Here is a 19,319-nt window from a genome sequence, read left to right as displayed (position 1 = left end):
ACAATAATCCTTAAACAAACAACAGTGTTTGCTATTGCGTAAATTCCTACAGGTAAAATAACAGCAAAATCGGGATTTTACCGGCTTTGTTAGTTTCCCCACACCATCGCATAGTTTCTCGATGCCTTCACTTTTGATCTCACATCCAAGCAGCAGAAGCTCTTCGATGTTGGGAAGGCAAGGAGCGAGTGAAGCTGCTTCTGTGATGCCAATCTTGTTGCGGGAGAGGTCGAGTTTTTTCAGCTTGTAAATGCAACAATTTATCACATTTGATCTTTAATAAAAAAACAGCGTTTACGTGTTTTAGACTAAATTGTATTTAACACTTATTCTTTGCATATATTTAACAATTTTTTATGACTTTTAACGGCGTTTGTCCGTTACAATCCACTGCTCACTGTGATACAATTTTTAACATTACAGTAACATAATATTTTTTTAAACCATAAACATCTGCACTGATAAGGTTTGATACAAGGCTGTCACTACAAATTACTCAATATACAAACTGTGGTAATATTCAATAATTCAAAACTGATGGTTTTACCAGATTAACACCGATGCCTTCGAAAACTGCAGGTGCGCTAGGTGCGCTTGGTCCGCTAGGTACTTCGCTTGGTAAACTACAGGTAACTCGTTTTAATTCAACAAAGCCCATAAATAGTGCAGGTAACCTTTTTTGAAACGAGTAAACTCGTAGTTACTGCGACGTAACGTAATAATGCTGAATGTACTGTTTTTAAGGTTGGGTTAGGGTTTAGGGTTCAGAGTTTAGGGTTTTGGTTGTGTGTTGGGACTATCGTAACACTTTTCCAGCATTATTTGCGTGTTTTAACGTTAACTGCAGCATTTACGATTTGTCGCGTAAAAACAGGACAGCTGTAGTATTTTCGAGTCACGTCGTACCTATTCTGATTTTAATCGCACCAAAGAGAGTTACCTGCACTGTTTTTAAGTAACGTTGCACGAAAAAAGGTTACCAAGCAGGGTACCAAGCGCACCTAGCGCACCTGTAGTATTCGAAGGCACCCGATTAACACAAGGGTTAACTCAAAGATTTGGTCCAAACTACCTCATGTTGAAAATTTGCTATACAAAACCTTTTTTATTTTATGTTAAATCTTTTCTTTGTAGGAGAGAATTCTATAAGTATCTACCGGCTTAGTCAGCTTTTTTGTCCCATTGCAGAGCTCCTTGAAGCTTTCACAAATGATCTCACATTTCCACAGTTTAAGCTCTTCAATGTTACAAAGGCAGCGTGCCAGTGAAACTGCTTTCATGGTGCCAATTTTGTTGAGAGAGAAGTCGAGTCTCTTAAGCTGTTTTAATGCAACAAATGTTATAGCAATTAACATAGTGACAAAAGAAAATAGGTTGTAATGTATATTATGTCAGAATGGTAAACCTGGATCACAACTAGAAGGGTGACTCAGCACATATTGCCATTGCACATACACTATGTACACTTTGTTTAATAGGTCCCATATCAGCCACTGTCTTTTATAGCCTTAGTTGTTTCTGCAAGCAGAAACTCATGGGTCCCCCACACATGCAAAGTTGTAAATAATGCATTTTGCAAAAAAAAAACTATGATAAATTTTGGTGCTGTCTGTTTAAACAGGGCGATAAAAAAGTCTGCAGACATAATCATGCTATATGAGGTACAAACTATTCAAGTCACATTCAATTCTGCAATTGTTTGCAAAATTTAACCATTGCAGGGGTTAATGGGGTAAATGGTGGGGCTGCAGAGCAAAACTCAACAATCAACACCTTAAAATAGAATATTATATTGTATTTTTTGAAAATATCATGCAACTTGGTCAATGTTTAGAAATTACACCCACTTAGGGGTTACTGGGGTGAAGGTGGGGCTCACAGGGTAAAAGAGATCAATGGATGATGTATTTTATAAACTGTCCCTATTTTATTAAATTTAGACATGGTTTAAAAAATTCACTCATTTTAGGGGGCCAGCGGCATTAATTAATACCTAACTATGGCAAACTGTCCATATTTCTATAAATTTAGACATTGTTTAAGAAATTCACCAATTTTAGGGGGCCAGTAGGGTAAATATTGGGGCTGCAGGGTGAAACACAACAATCAACACCTAATTATGGCACAAAGAATAAACTGTTCAAGTTTCATCCAATTCGGACATTGTTTACAATTTTACCCATTTTAGGGGGCTGGTGGGGTAAATATTGGGACTGCAGAGTGAAACACAACAATCGACACCTAATTATGGCACAAAGAACAAACTGTCCAAATTTCATCCAATTCGGACATTGTTTAAAATTTTACCCATTTTAGGGGGCTGGTAGGGTAAATATTGGGGCTGCAGGGTGAAACACAACAATTGACACCTAATTATGGCACAAAGAACAAACTGTCCGAATTTCATCCAATTCAGACATTGTTTAAAATTTTACCCATTTTAGGGGGCTGGTGGGGTAAATACTGGGGTAATTAAGTCAAACAAACCAAAAGGCACATCTACATAACCATATCTTCAATCTGTAAAAGTTTCATCCAAATCCAACAAAGATTTCATGCCAAAAGTGCATGGACAAACTTCACCGGAGAAAAAAAAAGAAAAAAAAGGGGACCCATAATTATCAAGATGTTGAATGCTAAGGTTAAAATATTCTACAGCATAATTTCATCATGCAAGCTTTTACAATCGAATTACCATGCTGATGCAGAAATACAGTTAGGATTAAATGGAAATAACTTGGTGATGGGTGAATTTAAACCATTTAAATGAATATCAGTTAGATCTTTGTTTAGTCAGAAACATTTCGCAGCAACACAAGTTGAATACAAACAGTCAAGTATTTAAGGTAACTTTGAAGTACATTGACTTGACTTTTACAAAAATGGCAATTAATAACACTTTCCTAACTTATTTGGGTTTAATAGTAGTTAAGAATGTATTTATGTAATTTTATGGATATTTTGGGATGTCAAATAAGTGCATGTTAGGAAACTGCTGCAAGATAGAAAGAAGGATAAACAAACAAACAGCCAATTAGATTTAGCATTACGGAAGGTAACCCTTAAAAACATACTGCAGTCACACAACTAAATGCAAAAAAAATGATCAGTATTATTTTTTATTATTACTTATAAATACATGTAATTGAACATGTTTCTACCGGCTTTGTTAGGTTTTTAACCCCATCGCAGAGATTCTTGAAGCCCTCATCTTTGATTTCACATTCTCTCAATATAATCTCTTCGATGTCACCAACACACCGAGCTAGTGAAGCTGCACCTGTGTTGCAGACCTTGTTGTGGTAGAGGTCAAGTCTCTTCAGCTAGATTTAGTGCAATAGGTAAAGTACCAAAAGCTACAAGTGGCATCTGGTAAACATCACGCAAGGCAAAAATATTATTGTTATGTGAAAAATCCTAAACCCAGCTAGAAGTACTGCAGCAGGCAAAAAAGGACATAAATTTGAAATCTATGGATAAATGTAAGACTCAAAATGTAAAAGGCGATGCAAGATTTGAAACTCCCCGCATTGAAATACTGTTTCAGGACCTTATCTCACTGTAAAGCATATATATAATTATAAAATTAATTCAAAACCAAGCAACAAACCTAAACAAGTACCAAAATCACTAGGAAATAGTTTGGTAAAATTAAGGCATCAAAACTCATGTAAGTTATTGCAAGTATCATACTTTAATTGTTTTAATCGTTTAAGATAAATGTGTTTTGCAACATTGTGTTAAAAACATAATCATACATAACTCGCGAACTGCCCAGCAGACAAACCAATGTACAGTTTACAAATTACAGTATTACCGGTTTCGCTCTGTGTTGAATCACAAAGAAAAAATTCCCGAAGTCAACCGACAGCAGAGACGAATCATCAAAACGTGATTTACTAAGGACAAGTTCATCAGGAAGTAGGGAGGCCACAGATGAAGCAATATGTGGATCATTAGACTCAAAAGCCCACTGGCAAACTCATAAGGCTTCTTTTATGTTGCTGAGCTTTGGCTTGGACTGGATGAATTTCAAAAGCATAGATTTCTTTTGCTCCCAATTGTTCCTGGAGCTTTCAGAAACAAGTGGCTGGAGTTGTTCAAAGACCAAAGGATCGCAAATCCCGAAAACAAACTTGTAAACAATTTCCCATTCATCGCCAGCAAGCTCTTTGTGGACATTTTCAAACTCGTCAAGGGGCATGATCATCATCAGGTAGAAAGCTACAAAAAAATCCTGCCAGATTAGGTGAGGGAAATGTCGAATTTTGTGACCTTCCAATATCGTTAGCTTGAGATTCCCATGCGTTGTAACTGACATGTTTGTAAACGCATCAGCTGTGGATTCCTCGATACCTGCTCTTTGCAATCTCGTAGCCTTGAGTACGATCTCACTGTTTAAAAATGCATCATAGATCAATGGCGCTAGTTTGTCCAACTCACCTTCTTGGCCCCTTAAATGATCAGTTGTTACATATTTGCAACAAGTAAAAGCAAGGACTCGAGTGAGTGAAACAAACTGAATATCTCCACCGTAATTCATCAAGTAGACAAGAGTCAATATAAAATTGACTGGAACATAGCAGTAAGCAAACACATTGTTGTTTTCCACCAGCTTTTGTTGTATATCATCGTATCTGTCTCCACATATCTGACGTCCAAGTTCATCTTGTGATGTTGGAGTCAGTCCGAGTATTTGAACAATGAACCTGGGTCGATATGAAGGATGAAGCTTGTATAGTTGAGTTGGTCGTGACATGAAAATCTTCCGAGCACGCGGAAGCAAGTTTCCTCCTGCCAAATGCTTCAGGTAGTTTTCTGCCTTCGACTTTAAATGCAGTTGTGGTTGAGGAACATCTGTGGAAAATGATTTAAATTTTGCCTCGTCAAAACCGTCAAAAATTATCACTACATTTGAATCATTGCAGATGGCCCTTAGAACATCTTGTTCTTCATGATCGTAAATCCATTCTATTGACATGGATGAGAGAAGAAATTGAAGCAGTGTCATCTCTCTTGAAAAGTCAATGTGCCTGATCACAATGTAAAAGAAGAAGGACGTCTCTCCGAACAACTCTCCCCGTAAACCTTGCATGGCCCACTTTTTGGCTGAGGTCGTCTTTCCTATTCCAGCTTGTCCGACCACACCGACCACATTTCCATGTTTTTCCACATAATCTTGTTTTGCTGTCACCTCATCCGATTTGAATGTACGTTCCACTTCTTCTTTTGCTTGTTCTTTTGCACAAGGAAATAATTCTTCGGCAGAAATGTCACTTTTTGGCTTCATGAAAACTTTTGCAAATTCTCTTTCTCTGTGGTGATATCCTTCTGCTTGAAACTTGTCATCAATTCGATGTGGTTTGCTGATAATGGCAAGGTTGACAGGTCTAATTGCCCGTTCCAGAAAATCAGCTAGTGACGATTGTTCACTAGCAATGCCTATCACCCTTTGTTTTAGCAACATCATAAGTTTTTGCTTGCATTCTCTTTGCCCATATTGTGTTTGCGAGGAAGATGTTGCAGTGAGTTCGGGTAAGGTTTCTTCACCCATACAATGTGATGCAGGCAACTGAGACGAGCAATGAGCTCGTTCAGGTGGGGGAGATGTCATAGGAAGTTTGGGTAAAGTTTTTTCATCTAAGTAGTGTGGAGCAGGCAACTGAGTCGAACAATGAGCTTGTTCGTATGTTTGATGCAGTGTCAAATGATATGTGTTGTGTTTTTGATAAACTGGAGCATTGTAAACTGGTCCAGTTGTGTGGATGTTTGTGTCTCCAATCTGAGGTGCTTGTTCGCTTCTCTGCATAGAAAAAAGTTTTAAAGCTAAAAAAGATAAATTTTATGAGTCTTACCAAGTTGAAAACCATGTTTTTGTCTTCCACTGCCACTGGTACATGGGGGTTGGTATAGGGCAGTGGCACCATGGGCCCGTATACTTCGGGTGGGCTCAGTTGGGATGCAATGTCACCTGGATTTGGCATCAATTGGGGCTCAGCATCACCTGCTCTTTGGGCAAAGCTAGGTTGGGGTTCAACATCATCCGGTCCTTGGGTCACGTTGGGTTGGGATACAACGTCACCCAGTCTGTGGGTTGGGCTTGATTGAAGTCCAGCATCATCCATTGTTTGGAAAAAAATAGTTGTTTTTATGCCATTTTTGCAGGGTTGTTAAACTTGGTTGTTATTTGTGATTGTTGCACATTCTGCTTTTTCGAGATGTGTTCCCTGTGGCAACTTATTTTGATACAGCAAAATATTGGTATCACTACAGGTAGAGCCAACAAGTAGAGCCAATTTTAAAGGCCAACAAGTGTTGAATACAACATTATGTTTTGAAACACAACATGACCACATTATTTCACATAAATTTTTATTATTAAATCTATGCTTACAAAAAGAAAAAAAATATGAAACCAATGCCACTAAAGTACAACAGGAACCCTTGTTGAAATACACAAGTGACAAAATTGTTACTATTATATATCTGAAAAACATGCACTGCAAGTCTCATAAGTACGAATATTGGTCACAGGGTCAGGATGACAAGACCAACCAACATTTGTTCCTTCACTGTTCACTTCTAATTCGACCCCACTTTATTTTTAATTGAAATAGTTTGGCCAGTGTTAATGCATGAACGATAAAAAGTAATTTATACGGCAGTGCCAAGGCTTTGTGTTAATGATTGGATTAGTCTTATCCAGACTGTGAGAAAACTTGGAAAATAGATTTTTAGAAAATTAGGAAACACAACATTTCCAACCTGCACCACTTTTTAGACTCTGTATGCTCAGGGTCATATTTTTTGCGCATAGTTTGATTGATCCAGAAACAGAGATTGGATTGGTATGGTAAATATTACGGTTTGGGTGACACGTTGATGGACAACTCCTTTACACAAGTCACAGGACAAACATTACACTGCTAAAACAACACAACAATCAGTGTGCTGCCTAAAATATCTTCTTTGCAATAAAACTCCACAAAAATGAAGTGTATGGTAGGTTCCTCTTTTGCTGTCCAGCCAGCTGTGACAAAGATAGTGCCAAGTAAAACATTGTCCCAATTAAAACCAGAGAGAAGCTGGTCAACAATTGCAATGCGCTAAAACTAAAAAAGATAGGATACTGAAATTTCGACACAATATTCAACGCTTTTAAAGCTTTTCAGCGCACAAACTTTCAAAAAAAAAGTACTTTTCAGTTATTATTATGCGTAGGTTGAAATTAATATTCTTTGATATGAACATCATAACGCAAGGGGTACTCCATAAAGTGTCTTGCAGAGTCTTCTCCTAAACGCATGCTTCAAAACAAGCCCAAACACAATGATCTAGCAAATTTGAGTCATGTATTCACCCCCAACAACATCCGATGTACGCTGGCCCTAAAATTTAAGCAGCTGATTGCAATTTACAAATTTTATTCTCTACACCCATACCTTTAAAATGAGCCATCACTCGAGGTTCTAGCAAAAGGGAATCAGCACTAATATAGTCAAATGGGGTAAAAAATTGTCGAATCTGGGGTAAAAAAAACAATACCCTCACAGCTAAACCAAAAACAAATTTGTAATACTTTGTTTTTCATCAGATGTATTTTTTCTGAGCCTAAACAATAACCCATAAACCATTCTCAGATTTTGTTTTAGGCAATGTTCTGCTGGTTGAAACAACAGTAGTAAAATTCGTATGTTAAAAATTCTTCAACCTTTAGAAATTTTCCTTCAAATTTTTTATTACAAGTTTGGTGTCAATGACTTTTGTTCTGTGTTGTGTCAGTGTCATAACTATGACCTATTAAACAATGCAGCATGGAAAATTACCAACCATGCAATTTACCGAAAACATGCCAATTGATTGACTATAGTACCAATTTGCATGTTTTCGTACCCAATACCACTGTGCACATTAGGGTGTCAATGAAAGTCATACTGATTCACAAAAATTGCACCGCTCCTCCGTATTAACTCTTGACGTGTTTAAGTAAGTAAGGCTTTACAAATACAAATTGTTTATGTTTGGTTTGTGCTTTCATTTAATTTTAGGTAAAACCAGAATAAATCTCAAACTAACTAATACCAACAAAACAACTTAAAACTAAACAACCTTTGCAGAACAGCTATGTGTCTTGCACAAAATTCGTAAAACAGACTTACAATTACAACTTACGACAGGAACACGTTGCATGAAAACATAAGCAAAAGCTGACAGTCGTCAGTCGCATGGTTGTGTTGCGATTTAAGGTACTGTTGCGAATAAGTTATATCGCTGTGTAACTAGGTTAGCAACTTAGAAGTTAAGGAAAGAAAATACACGATCTGACTACACAAATAAAGAACTCTGAAGACTCCTGACTAATAACAACTATAGAGCGTTAAACAAGGTTTATTAAACAACATATATATAAAACTACAACAAACGTAAAGTATAACGTTGGCGATAACTTCGTCTAAAGTGAGTAAGTAAGTGAATGACTCTGTTGGTTAGTGATTTCCTAGAGTAGCAAATATATAGTTAAATGACAACGCATTATTGTAGCTCGGAGCGAAGGTGGCGTCGCTCCGAAACAAAGGAAATAAATCTTGTGCAACGAAGGCGGCTACAAGAAACAGTTTACGATTGTGTAAGTGCTAGAGCGTGTTGTTTTAGAAAACGGGACATCTAAGACCGCTAGACTTTAAAGGAAAGACAAAATTGCCAGATGTGCCGCTAAAATAAAAATACACAAAAATATAAAATACGCATTGCTACAGTTGCAGGCACTCGGATAAAACCGCCGATTTTAAAAACGGTCATAACATTTAAAAAACAAGATGTAAAGACCTGAAATTCGAAGGAGTACTAGTTATGAGAGTTAATTTGAAAGTCATACGAGAAAAATTGTAAAAAATTAAAAAATATTTGTGTAAATATTACCAGCATTTATTGACGACGCATACAACTGTGGGGTTTTGCATTTGCTATTGTCAAGTTAGAATTGTATTATCTCTATTGATATATGTTTAATAGTTAAGTCATGTAAGAAACAGATGTAAGGATACGTCAACAACTCATCATAAATCTAACACCTCTTGTGTAACGAATTTGTCACCTTAATAACAGTGTGTCCTTGTCTCTTGTGTTTATATATTCGACTGTTCGTGCATTGCGTTTCCACTTGTGCTCTATTTGTGCTCTAATTACAGAACTATATTGCTCTTATTCCGCTGGCTAGTAAAATCATGCTACATATTGTAGTCAGACGAATGTGCAAAAGAGCAAAGAGCAGTTGAATCAAGCCCGTTCTTTCGATGAAACCTATAAGCCCGAACCCGACCCAACTTACAACCCTGACAGGAAGTAATAATAATAGATTTAAGTTTCCAATGACCTAATTATGTAATAGGTTTTGAAAAGTTGCTGTTTCCTAACCTAAAATCCTAATAAACAAAAATTAATAGTTAGTTGAAGCTAAAACTTTGGCAATACTAACACAAATCGGACATTCCACTTTTATTTTCACTACACAGAACAGAAATAAACTTTTCAAACCAGCTTTATGCACTGACCAGTAACTGCAATTTATTTTGAAAAGCTCTTTAATCTGCTTGTTTTGGAGTTGTTGGTTAACAATACTGAAGATAAGGAAGCTGTCGATGACCAATTGACCACAATCACCACAAAAATTTATTGTTACGTATTTTAGAGTTTGAAAAACCTTTGTAAGAATCTAAATTAAATAGTGTTTTGTTAGTAAACATATCATGGCAACAAGACGTGATTGTTTAAGATGATGATGGTGCAGAATTGTGGCATGTTTGAGTATTATAATAGTCCCCTTCAGGTATAATAGTCCCCTATAGGTATAGTATCTAACTCGGGAGTCACCAACCTTTTTAATGCCGAAGGCATAATATCACTAAATAGCTCGAGGGCTACCAGATAAAAAGAGATTTACAATATTATATAACATACACAAAAATTAAAATGTATTTGTAAACAAGTGCCTATATTTTAGGATTTGTAGCGGGTAATATCATTGTCATGCTTACAAAACCAGGGTTTATGTGATTCCTATGATACAACATTTTCTCGTTTACTAATAAAAGTCGATTGGCATGGTGGTCGCCCAACTTTGTAGTAAGTGGCTGTTGTTACTTTCAACAGAATCAATACAAGACGCAGCATGTTTTTGCAAACCACAAATGCATCTTCCTATTTTTGATCTAGTCCTACGGGCGATCAAAAGGGGCAAACGGGCGACAAGGTGCCCGCGGGCATAGGGTTGGTGACCCCTGATCTAACCAGACAACTCTCCGAACGCTGCGTGCCAACCTACTTGCTATATTGAAATGATAATGCCATTGCAACATTTTTATGTGCAATAGTGGTGTGTGCAAGAATTTGAATATCAATTAGAAAGAGGGCAAACAAGCCGATATTGGCAAGCTCTATTTATTAATTTCAATGCTATGCAATTGCATTGATTGCTTGGTTTATAAGCATTTTCAACTTAGTCTACATTTAAGTTGGAATTCAGGTATATTGTTACATTAGAAGAAAAACAAAACTAAATAAATTCTTAGGAAAACGATTTCCCGGAGCCCCCCCTTTTTAAAAATTTTTGTGCGTTAATTAAATAGGCTCAAATCGTTCCGTTACCGTTGCGTGATAACAGGGAGTCGTTATCCCAAAGCTATGAGCTTTCAATCTCTTGTATTCGCTTGTTATCTAATCGCCAATTGTGACGTAACAAGGGTTTAACAAGGAGTTTTATGCGCTAACAAGCGAAAAGTTACGTTCCGCTTAGAACGCTGGTTTTAATTTGTTTTTGTTAGTGTTAAATGTACTAAATGCAACTGTTTTTGCAGTAAAACAACGTAAACTGAGTAACAATGGTTAAAAACGTTTAATGTTGTATTGTTTCTGTTAACTTTGCTAATAATAAAATAACTTAACAGTTTCGACCTGACAAACACGTATTACTGTGCCACACACAGGTAAACGTAATTTGTTACGCGCCAGGCACAATTTTTGCCTTCTGCTGTTACCAACTTTAGTGCATCCGTAACATTGCGCAACTTAACAGTAGGAATGCCGCTTCAGAAAGGCGTTCAGTTCTTTCGAAATTGCTGCCCGTTTTTTAAGCAACGATTTTGATTGCCTGGCTGCAGTTTTGCTGAGTAAGCTAAATAGCAGCGGCGGGATCAGAAAACTACAAAGCTTCTGCTAAAATAATTTGTCGTTCTGTCAATTGGACGGGTAGAGAAACCGCCAAAGTCGAAATTGGACCGGGTTACGGTTTCGGGCCTGCTTACAATTTTGGACAAAGCGTTTTGCCGCTTAATGCGTCGTTTTGAACGAGAAAACGAAATAAGCGACATTTTAGTGGCATTTTGACATGTTAATTACGTATTCAGTCTCGTGCGGTTAAGCACTTCTGTGTGGAAATTTTTTTAAAGCGATCTAATGACCCTGAACAAAACTATGTATTTTTGGAAGGTTCATTGGGACTGTGATCTTATAATAGTTCCAAGTAATCATGGTGGACGGATTAAAACAATATGATGCTCGCTGGACACTGCAGGGTCACGGGTTCTGTCGTCATAGAAACTAATTTACATAACAATCTGGCCACAAATCTGGCAAAAAATAAACGGGTCACCTCTCTATGACATAAAAAATGTGGTTATATTTGCAGTATTTTACGTGTACTGTGCTGATATACGACAGCATCATATATCGCGTAAAAAAACGACAGTATTTACGGTGAAATCACTTATTTTCACAAAATCCCTGCGTGGAATAATGTCCAATCTGTGTCTGCCAAGGTTAGGACCTAATATAAATTAGTATAACAAAACTCATTGCAAACTGAATTGCAGGGAACATGTATAAAACGTTGGCAAAACACAGTTAGATGTCAACAGAACGACAAACACAAAGGTCAAAGCAGCACATATTGCAAATAAAGCTGTGAAACAAATGGAAGGAAAATTACATTTCATTAGAAACTGCTGTATTAGGCCGTACGTATAAAACAACTGCATTATAAAACTATACATTTACAGTAATATGGCTTTAATTGTTAAAATAGGAGCTAAAACTCGTAAAAACAGCAAAGCGAAATCCAAAACCGTAGCAACGTCAATTTGGTTTGTGCAACAAAAAAGTCTATTTAACATGACTCGTTGTGTCATAAGTGTTGTCTGTCTTTTGTGTTTTGTTGAGCTGACTATACATGTTTGAATTCATTGCAGTATTTTGTAATGTATCATAAGGTTTAGTGTGTATATCAACTCTTCCAAGTTGGTCATATTCTACAGAATTGCTTGCTGGTGGCCGTGCAGTGTCGTAAGTATCAGCTGGTGATATTTCAGCATGTCCTAGTTGGTCATAACTAACGTCTGCCTCATTATGGGATCGCTTTACAGTGTCATACGCTTCAGAGGGCAGTTTATCATGCGTTAGTTGGTCGTAAGCTTCCACATCAGTTTCGGTTTGCCGCGCAGTGCTGTATTCCAAATTATAAGTGGCCTCCGGTACATGTGATTGTTGGTCATTGTTGCGTGTCTTTGTTGATTGTGGCAACTTTCTGACGTCACTATAGGGATTACTGTCGTCAGGTGTTTCGTCATAAAAGTTACCACGTGGTGCAGGCTCGTAATGTACGCTGTTGTCATCATTCGGTACAGATGGCTTCGCTAAGCTGCTTAAGTCTGCTTTAGGAATGCTGTACGTCTCTTCGGGCTGATATTCGTCATCTGTCACAAAACGAAAAAATTAAATTTACCTAAATGTGCCTGATCTTCTAAAATGTAGGATTTTTATGACCCCACAGACGTTTTTACCAGCTTTTAGCGTTAACCTATTTTCCAAGGACCTAATGTAGTTTCTTTATTGGTCTATGTTATATAGTTGTTTTGATATTTGAGGTTGATCATTTAACATTCAGAAATATTTTGCATTTTTATTGCAACTATACTCACCTACTACGTCATAATCCCTCAAACCAGACAAACTTACTCCTGGAGCCTGTTTGCTGTAAAACATATAAACGGGTTAATAAGAAGCAGGCAGATGAAGTTGTAGGCCGGGCTCTATTGCTAGTTTAAATATTCAGTTGTAGTGGTTCCCTAACAATTAGAGTTGGGACACAATTGCAAAAATCTCATGAATATATAGTGTTAATTAGGGTACCATAATAGCATTTATGGGGGTATAAAAGTTTATCACGCGCAATACTTACATTGTTCAACACAAATAAAAAACAACTCTAAGTCGCAGAAGCGCACTTCAATGCCAGTAGCAGTTTAGACTATCTATTAATCCTCCAATTGCTTTAAGCTTTTCCGTTTTACTCGAATCATGTTACGTCACACTTACCTCGAGCGACGCTTCCGTGACGTCACACAGATAATAACAATGCAGATTGTGACTAAGAGGAATCCGCCGCATGACGCAGCAATAATAATAATCATGTTGGAGTCGTTTTGTTTGGCTCCCGCTGTGGTAAAATGGAAATTAAACTGGTTAAAATTTGGAGTAAATGTTTGGTAATATTTGCTAATGCTGTGTAATTTCAAAGATTATGTGTGGTTTTTCTGATTTATTGCTAAAATTGTGAACAGGGAAAGTAGTATATCACTGTGCGTTAATTGGGCATTTTGTGAAGCTATCAAGATCAATGCATATATAAGGCTTGTTGGTGGCACACCTATAGATAAAAGCAAAATGTTTTGCTAGTACTTCAGTAATACGAAACTAGACTTGACGGGAAAAGCATCTTTCAAAAATATTCATTAGAAAGTTAAAAAAAAGAACCACAGTGGGAGAAATGTTGTTACCTGGTGATGTGCTCGTCGGTGTTGAAGTGCTGGTTGCTAAGGGTGGTTGGCTGGTTCCGACTGGTGTGGTTACATTAATAGTGGTGGATGGCGTGGTTGTGGTGGCTGGAATGGTTGATTCGGTCACACTTGTTGTTTTTGCATTTGTGCTTGTTGTGACCTTTTCAGTTGGTTTGGTTTTTATTGTAATAGTAGTTGATGTGGTTGTAGCAGCAGTAGTAGTTGATGTAGTTGTTGTAGTGATGCTTGGTGCAGGTTTTGTTGTTCGGGTGGTTGTAGTTGGTATGGTTTTGGTAGTAGTTGATGCCTCTGTACTGCTTCTTGTACTCATTGTCGTGGTTGCTATAAAAAACAAAGAGAATAATTTTAAACAACTTGCACAACTTTTACTAATTTCGAAAATTGTTTGTGTTGTTCCACAAAATTCTGTCTATCATTTCAAATAATAGATAATTGCAACAAGTTTATTTGGTATTATTTTTGTCACAATCGAATTTACAAATACGTTTCGGGAACTTACTTGGAATAGGTTTCTCACAAATATATCTGGCAAAGTATTTGTTGCACGGTACATCAAACCATGGAAAAGATGATCTAAAATTATGAGTGTCGCCCATGGTTATACAATTCTCGTTCCCTCCAAAGTTGTTTGGCTCGTTCATATACCACTGAGTGGTTGTGACGTCACTTCCATCGTTCCATTGAAACAAACCAGTGCTTGAATTTTTCATTGCTCCGATGTAAAAGCAATATGGTACACCTGGTTTAAAAGCAAACTTTTGTTCATATCATTGTTTGTAAGCCATCAAAACTCAAGTGGAAAATAACTTTACAGGTTTTCAAACATTTGCAAAAATATTTAACAAATTATTAAATGATTATTTTGAGAGTATATTTTACGAATACTTGTTACAACACGACTGTCAGTACAACACGATATTTCAATACACGTGCTTCCACGATCACAGGCTGTGCACTTGTGCGCCAAAATATAATGTCTCACACAACGTAATTAATAATGATACAGGTGGTTAGGTCTAAAGAAATTGACAAAATGCACACAAATGATTAGTTGATTACCAATCTTTATTCAAACCATGTACCTGTCACATTTATATGAAGCTTCAAAAAATCAAAGATTGCCGTAGTTTTGACGTTAGCTACATTAGCTTGCAACGCAGAACATCCCTTCTCTGCTTCAGCATATGAATTGACAGAGGTCATTTCGACAGAATATTTAAAGTTCTGGAATTCATGCCAAGTTTGCGAATCAGCCATCGCGCACATCAATAAAACCAGAAGAATGTAAAAATTCATATTGCTTGTTAGTTAATCTGTGACAAACACACAAAAATGGGGCTCAAGGTAATTTCCAATACACTTAGTTTGCAGCATATTCTTTCCTTAACAGATTTGTTTTAAATCTTCAGATATATTTGTCGTATTTTCTTTTTAAATTGCTATTTCGTCTTTGGTTTCATGTTCTCCTACATAAAAACGCCGCTTATCAGAAATTCACAAACGTTTAGAGAGAGTTGCTTGCACGATTTTGCTCAATCTTATAAATATGCAAGTGTAACTGTTTTTGACATATTGTGTACGTTCTGTAAGCAGATCTGTTGATCGCACAAAGCTCGTTCCGGCAACCCGCTTTAGACACACTAAGTCGTATTTGTTTTACATTCCACGTAACATTTAACATTGTTCTACCAACCTCAACACCAAACAAATCTGCTTGACATGAATTGACTAGACAAAAGCCTTTAGTTTCGTGCAACAACAAACTCTCGATCACTTATTATCAAGTTTTGCAAGGTTTACGAGGAAGTAATAAGAATAGATTGAAGTTTCCAATGACTAGGAACAATAGCGGATGTTGCGTTATACGATGCGACGCACGCTCTATTATTACACCTATGTCATATTCAGTTAATAGCCTACAACCTGACTACTCAACTGGTTACAAGGTTACACGAACCCGTGCTAGTTTTTTTTTGTATGAACCTTATGATACTTGCAATACATAAGCATTAACTGCGAGAAATAGGGTATGAAGTATGGCTACTTTCTGGTCTCGGTTAAAAATAAAAATTAAACACTAGCTGAAGTTAAACTTTGACCATACCACCTGAATATGACTTTGTAAACATGGGCCCCGACACTTAGGGACACGAGGGGCTTTTACGTTTTAGGAAATGGAATTTGATTTATGGTTCATGCTAACGTGTTTACAGAAATAAATGTTTCAGTAATGCATCTATATAAGTAGGTTAAAGTTATCCCCCTTCTGCCGGCGCTCATGATTGCAAATCTACTCTCTCTGTACAAAACGGAAACAAAACTTAACTAGCATTTATGCACTGATCGATAATGGTAATGTATTTTAAACAGCACTTAAATTTGATTGTATAGATGTTGCTGATTAACATTAAGGAAGAAGAAATTTATGTTGTAAACATGATCTAGCGCCCGCGGAAACAAACGCATACTCTATGCGCCTATGCGTAGTTGCGGATGTTAACACGGTCTAACGCATTTCGCACTGAAGAAGTTGTAAACGAACACCCACGTTCATCATGTAAAAACACGTCGTTCGTCTGATTAGGGGATGTAATATAAAACCAGTTATGGGTCATTGCTTAAGTTCGTTGCTTAGTACACGGAAAGAGGTTCATGAAGAGTTTGATAGGCGATATATAAGGTAAAGTCCCATTAGCTTTTGGCCTTCCTCTAGTCATAACCTGTACGTTTCAAAGTTGCAAATCGTGTCGGGCTTTTCGGTTCAGGGTTTACGCCCCTTTACAGTATACTTATGGCGCCTAAATCTAGCTTTTCTTTGCAACCCACTTCTGCGATTTTCGGTGCGTATTTAAGTTTGCTAAATAAAATGCTCAAAGTTATTTTTAGCTTAAAACAACACTGTCGATGACCACAACTCACAGCACAAGTTTATTGTGTACATTGTAGTTCGGAAAAGCTTTGCATGAATCTAAATTAAATAGTATTTTGTTAGTAAACATGATTTTGTATCTTGGCACACAGAATTGTTTAAAATGCTGTGGTTTAGATTGGTGCGTGCTTATCTTAATACCACGTATGGGTCAAATGTACAAAAACTAGTTATTTAAATGCACGAAATTACAATGTTCAAACGCAAATAACACAAATACAATACTGCAAATGCAATACAATACTAACAATATATTTTTTAATTTAGGACAAAGTTTAAATTTTTGGCAAAGTAACCATTTTCAATTATAACCTGTACACAGCAAAAACACAAACCGCTTTGCGGACGGCTTAATACGCAAAAAGTGTTTGGTAGGCAATCGGTTTCTCATATTTACGATACATGAACGCCCGAAATCAGCCAATCAGCCAAGTGCGCAACCAAACAGACAAAATGAAACAATCAAAACTACGCAGGTTTTAACATACGCCATACGCACAGTGTAAACGGGCCGTTATAAGATAAAACCGCCTTGATTCGGGCCTAGGCCATCTTTGAAAATTTTTGAACACGTGGAGTAAAATACATATTAAGGATCAATTGTTATGTAATCAGGACGTCGATCTTGGCTGACGCAATAGGGATTGTCGTCATCTGCTGGTGATTGTGACGTGATTGGTGGCACGGAGTTTTTGACATAGGCTGTTGGGTGTTGGTATGTTTCTTCATGTACTGGAATGCAATCTAAACAAAACAAACACAATTTTGCAACAATGTGCATTTTATACCTAATTAGAGAGATGGCAAAATTTAGTGTCAAATCGTGTGATCTTATGTGTGAACATTTCATTCAGTACCTTGTGCATGGGTGACGCAATAAGGACTGATCTCATCAGTGTGTTGTTGTGACGTTGAAGGTTGTCCAAAGGTATTAAGGTACATTGATGGGTTCGTGTGTGTTTCTATAATCCCACGATTTTCAGCTGTTTACAACAAACACATTGTTTCAGAATTTAGACAAACACTTACTGTAAAAGTCTAAACGTGGTTAGATATAACGAAACCAAATCAGGCAAAATAAATCAATGTGCTATGTTGGAAAAAATAAATGTTTTTGTTCCTCAAATACAACGATGTTATTACTTACTCATGTCAACGTATTCATATTCACCTTCATTTGTCGCTAACGAATCATTCCTAGGAAGAAAATTTATTCTTTAATTTATTCTTAATAAGATTAAATAATAAACAAATGTGGATATGTTGAGCCAAACTATCTGCTTGCTTATGTTAGGCTACAATATCGTAACGCATTTTTTTTATTAGGCTAATTTTACTACAAGATGGTATCTGGGCCTAAAGAATTATGAACCTGAATTATGATTGCGCTTCAACACATGGAAAATGGATTTAGTATGGAAACAAGCTGAACTTATTTGCATAACGGATTCTAATGCGCTGTAACGAAAACCCTGCTTACCTCCTTTTACGTTTTCGCAACGTCACAATGACAATGACAATGACAATGCACATTATGACAATCAAGCTTCCGCACGTTGCTGAGGCCAAGATGACGATGTTCATGTTGACTTTTTCTTTAAGTGGCAAATTACAAGTTTTTACAATTAATATTGTTTAAGTTTCTCCAAACATTTCCAAATCATATTTGCAAACTTAATTGAAAAAACAAAAAACAAATTGTGGACTTTTGTTTAGCATAAAGATTTACACAACCTGCCGTATACGAAAAATAAATGATATCTCATGTTAAAGCAAACATTTAGGTGTTACAGTGGTTCGGTTTACACCATGATCTAGCTACAATGCGTTTAGCCCTCCATTATTAACCAATTGTGCCCTCAGCTGCCCTCTATCTTTAAACGTTTCAACGTTGCGCAGTTATTTCCTGCTTATAGTGATTCAGTGCAATTGTGTTGCTCTATGTTCACCAAGTGATGTTAGCACAGCATTACATAAATGAAATACTTACATTATTGTACGCTTTGTCGCAACGTGTGTTGTACCAGCCTTCGTTAAGAGTGTTTTTAAGGGTGAAATAGGAAATGTGGACGTATAATCTACTCATTAAATCTTATCATAGAAATTTTCTTGCCTTGTGACGTGTTGGATGGTCTGAAAGCTGTTTCTTCTAAGGCTGGTTGGCTGGTTCCGACTGGTGTTGATAAAATGGTTTCTGTAATGGTGAACATGGTGACGCTTGTTGTGATAGTATAAGCAATTAGCTTGAACAAAGTAAATTCGTGCAAAACAAAACTGTTGCCTGTTTTGGCACGAGTTACTAATGTCCAGTAAATCAAGAAGAGCTTGTTTTGTACCATAATCCTGTATTTAATGGTACAAGTATTATTTCAATTCTATTAGACATAACTTTAATTTACGCATTTTTGCGCATAAAACACTGACTAAATTTTCTTGTTAATGAGGATCACACGGTTTTTTTGCGCTTCGCTTAAAAGCACATCCGTAGCTATATATTACATTAGTTAAGTTAGAAAAGACAACATTTCAATCTGAGAATA

General features: G+C 36.8%; 2 protein-coding genes across 3 annotated transcripts; both read right to left on the bottom strand.

The window, feature by feature from the left end:
• Positions 1-3,162: 3,162 nt before the first annotated feature.
• LOC145225200 (uncharacterized) lies at positions 3,163-8,775 on the bottom strand. 2 transcript variants are annotated; one of them, XM_080091890.1, is made up of 4 exons: positions 5,856-8,775; positions 4,444-5,803; positions 3,818-4,224; positions 3,163-3,323 (listed from the first exon to the last, which is right to left on the bottom strand). In XM_080091890.1, exons 1-3 carry the CDS (start codon positions 6,123-6,125, stop codon positions 3,983-3,985), a joined length of 1,872 nt encoding a protein of 623 aa, XP_079948016.1. In that variant the 5' UTR covers positions 6,126-8,775; the 3' UTR covers positions 3,163-3,323; positions 3,818-3,982. The 2 variants fall into 2 exon arrangements, with proteins under 2 accessions (XP_079948016.1, XP_079948015.1); XM_080091889.1 differs by having other exon boundaries at positions 3,818-5,803.
• A 3,381-nt stretch (positions 8,776-12,156) lies between these two features.
• On the bottom strand, positions 12,157-13,078 carry LOC145223743 (uncharacterized). The gene is made up of 2 exons (XM_080090135.1): positions 12,972-13,078; positions 12,157-12,746 (listed from the first exon to the last, which is right to left on the bottom strand). Exons 1-2 carry the CDS (start codon positions 13,033-13,035, stop codon positions 12,157-12,159), a joined length of 654 nt encoding a protein of 217 aa, XP_079946261.1. The 5' UTR covers positions 13,036-13,078.
• Positions 13,079-19,319: the final 6,241 nt, after the last annotated feature.

Source organism: Phallusia mammillata, chromosome 4 (genome assembly GCF_965637545.1).
Source record: "Phallusia mammillata chromosome 4, kaPhaMamm4.hap1.1, whole genome shotgun sequence".
In the NCBI taxonomy this organism is placed as follows: domain Eukaryota; kingdom Metazoa; phylum Chordata; class Ascidiacea; order Phlebobranchia; family Ascidiidae; genus Phallusia; species Phallusia mammillata.
Note: the sequence above shows the minus strand (reverse complement) of the source record. Positions and strands in the feature narration are given on the sequence as shown.

Bases quoted from the DNA above. Each gene is read 5' to 3' on its own strand.
- LOC145225200 (XM_080091889.1), bottom strand. From the start codon at position 6,125: ATGGATGATGCTGGACTTCAATCAAGCCCAACCCACAGACTGGGTGAC. The intron at 5,804-5,855 runs GTAAGACTCATA...TTTTCTATGCAG, and splicing joins AAAACATGGTTTTCAACTTG to AGAAGCGAACAAGCACCTCA.
- LOC145223743 (XM_080090135.1), bottom strand. From the start codon at position 13,035: ATGTTTTACAGCAAACAGGCTCCAGGAGTAAGTTTGTCTGGTTTGAGG. The intron at 12,747-12,971 runs GTGAGTATAGTT...GTTTTGTGACAG, and splicing joins GAGGGATTATGACGTAGTAG to ATGACGAATATCAGCCCGAA.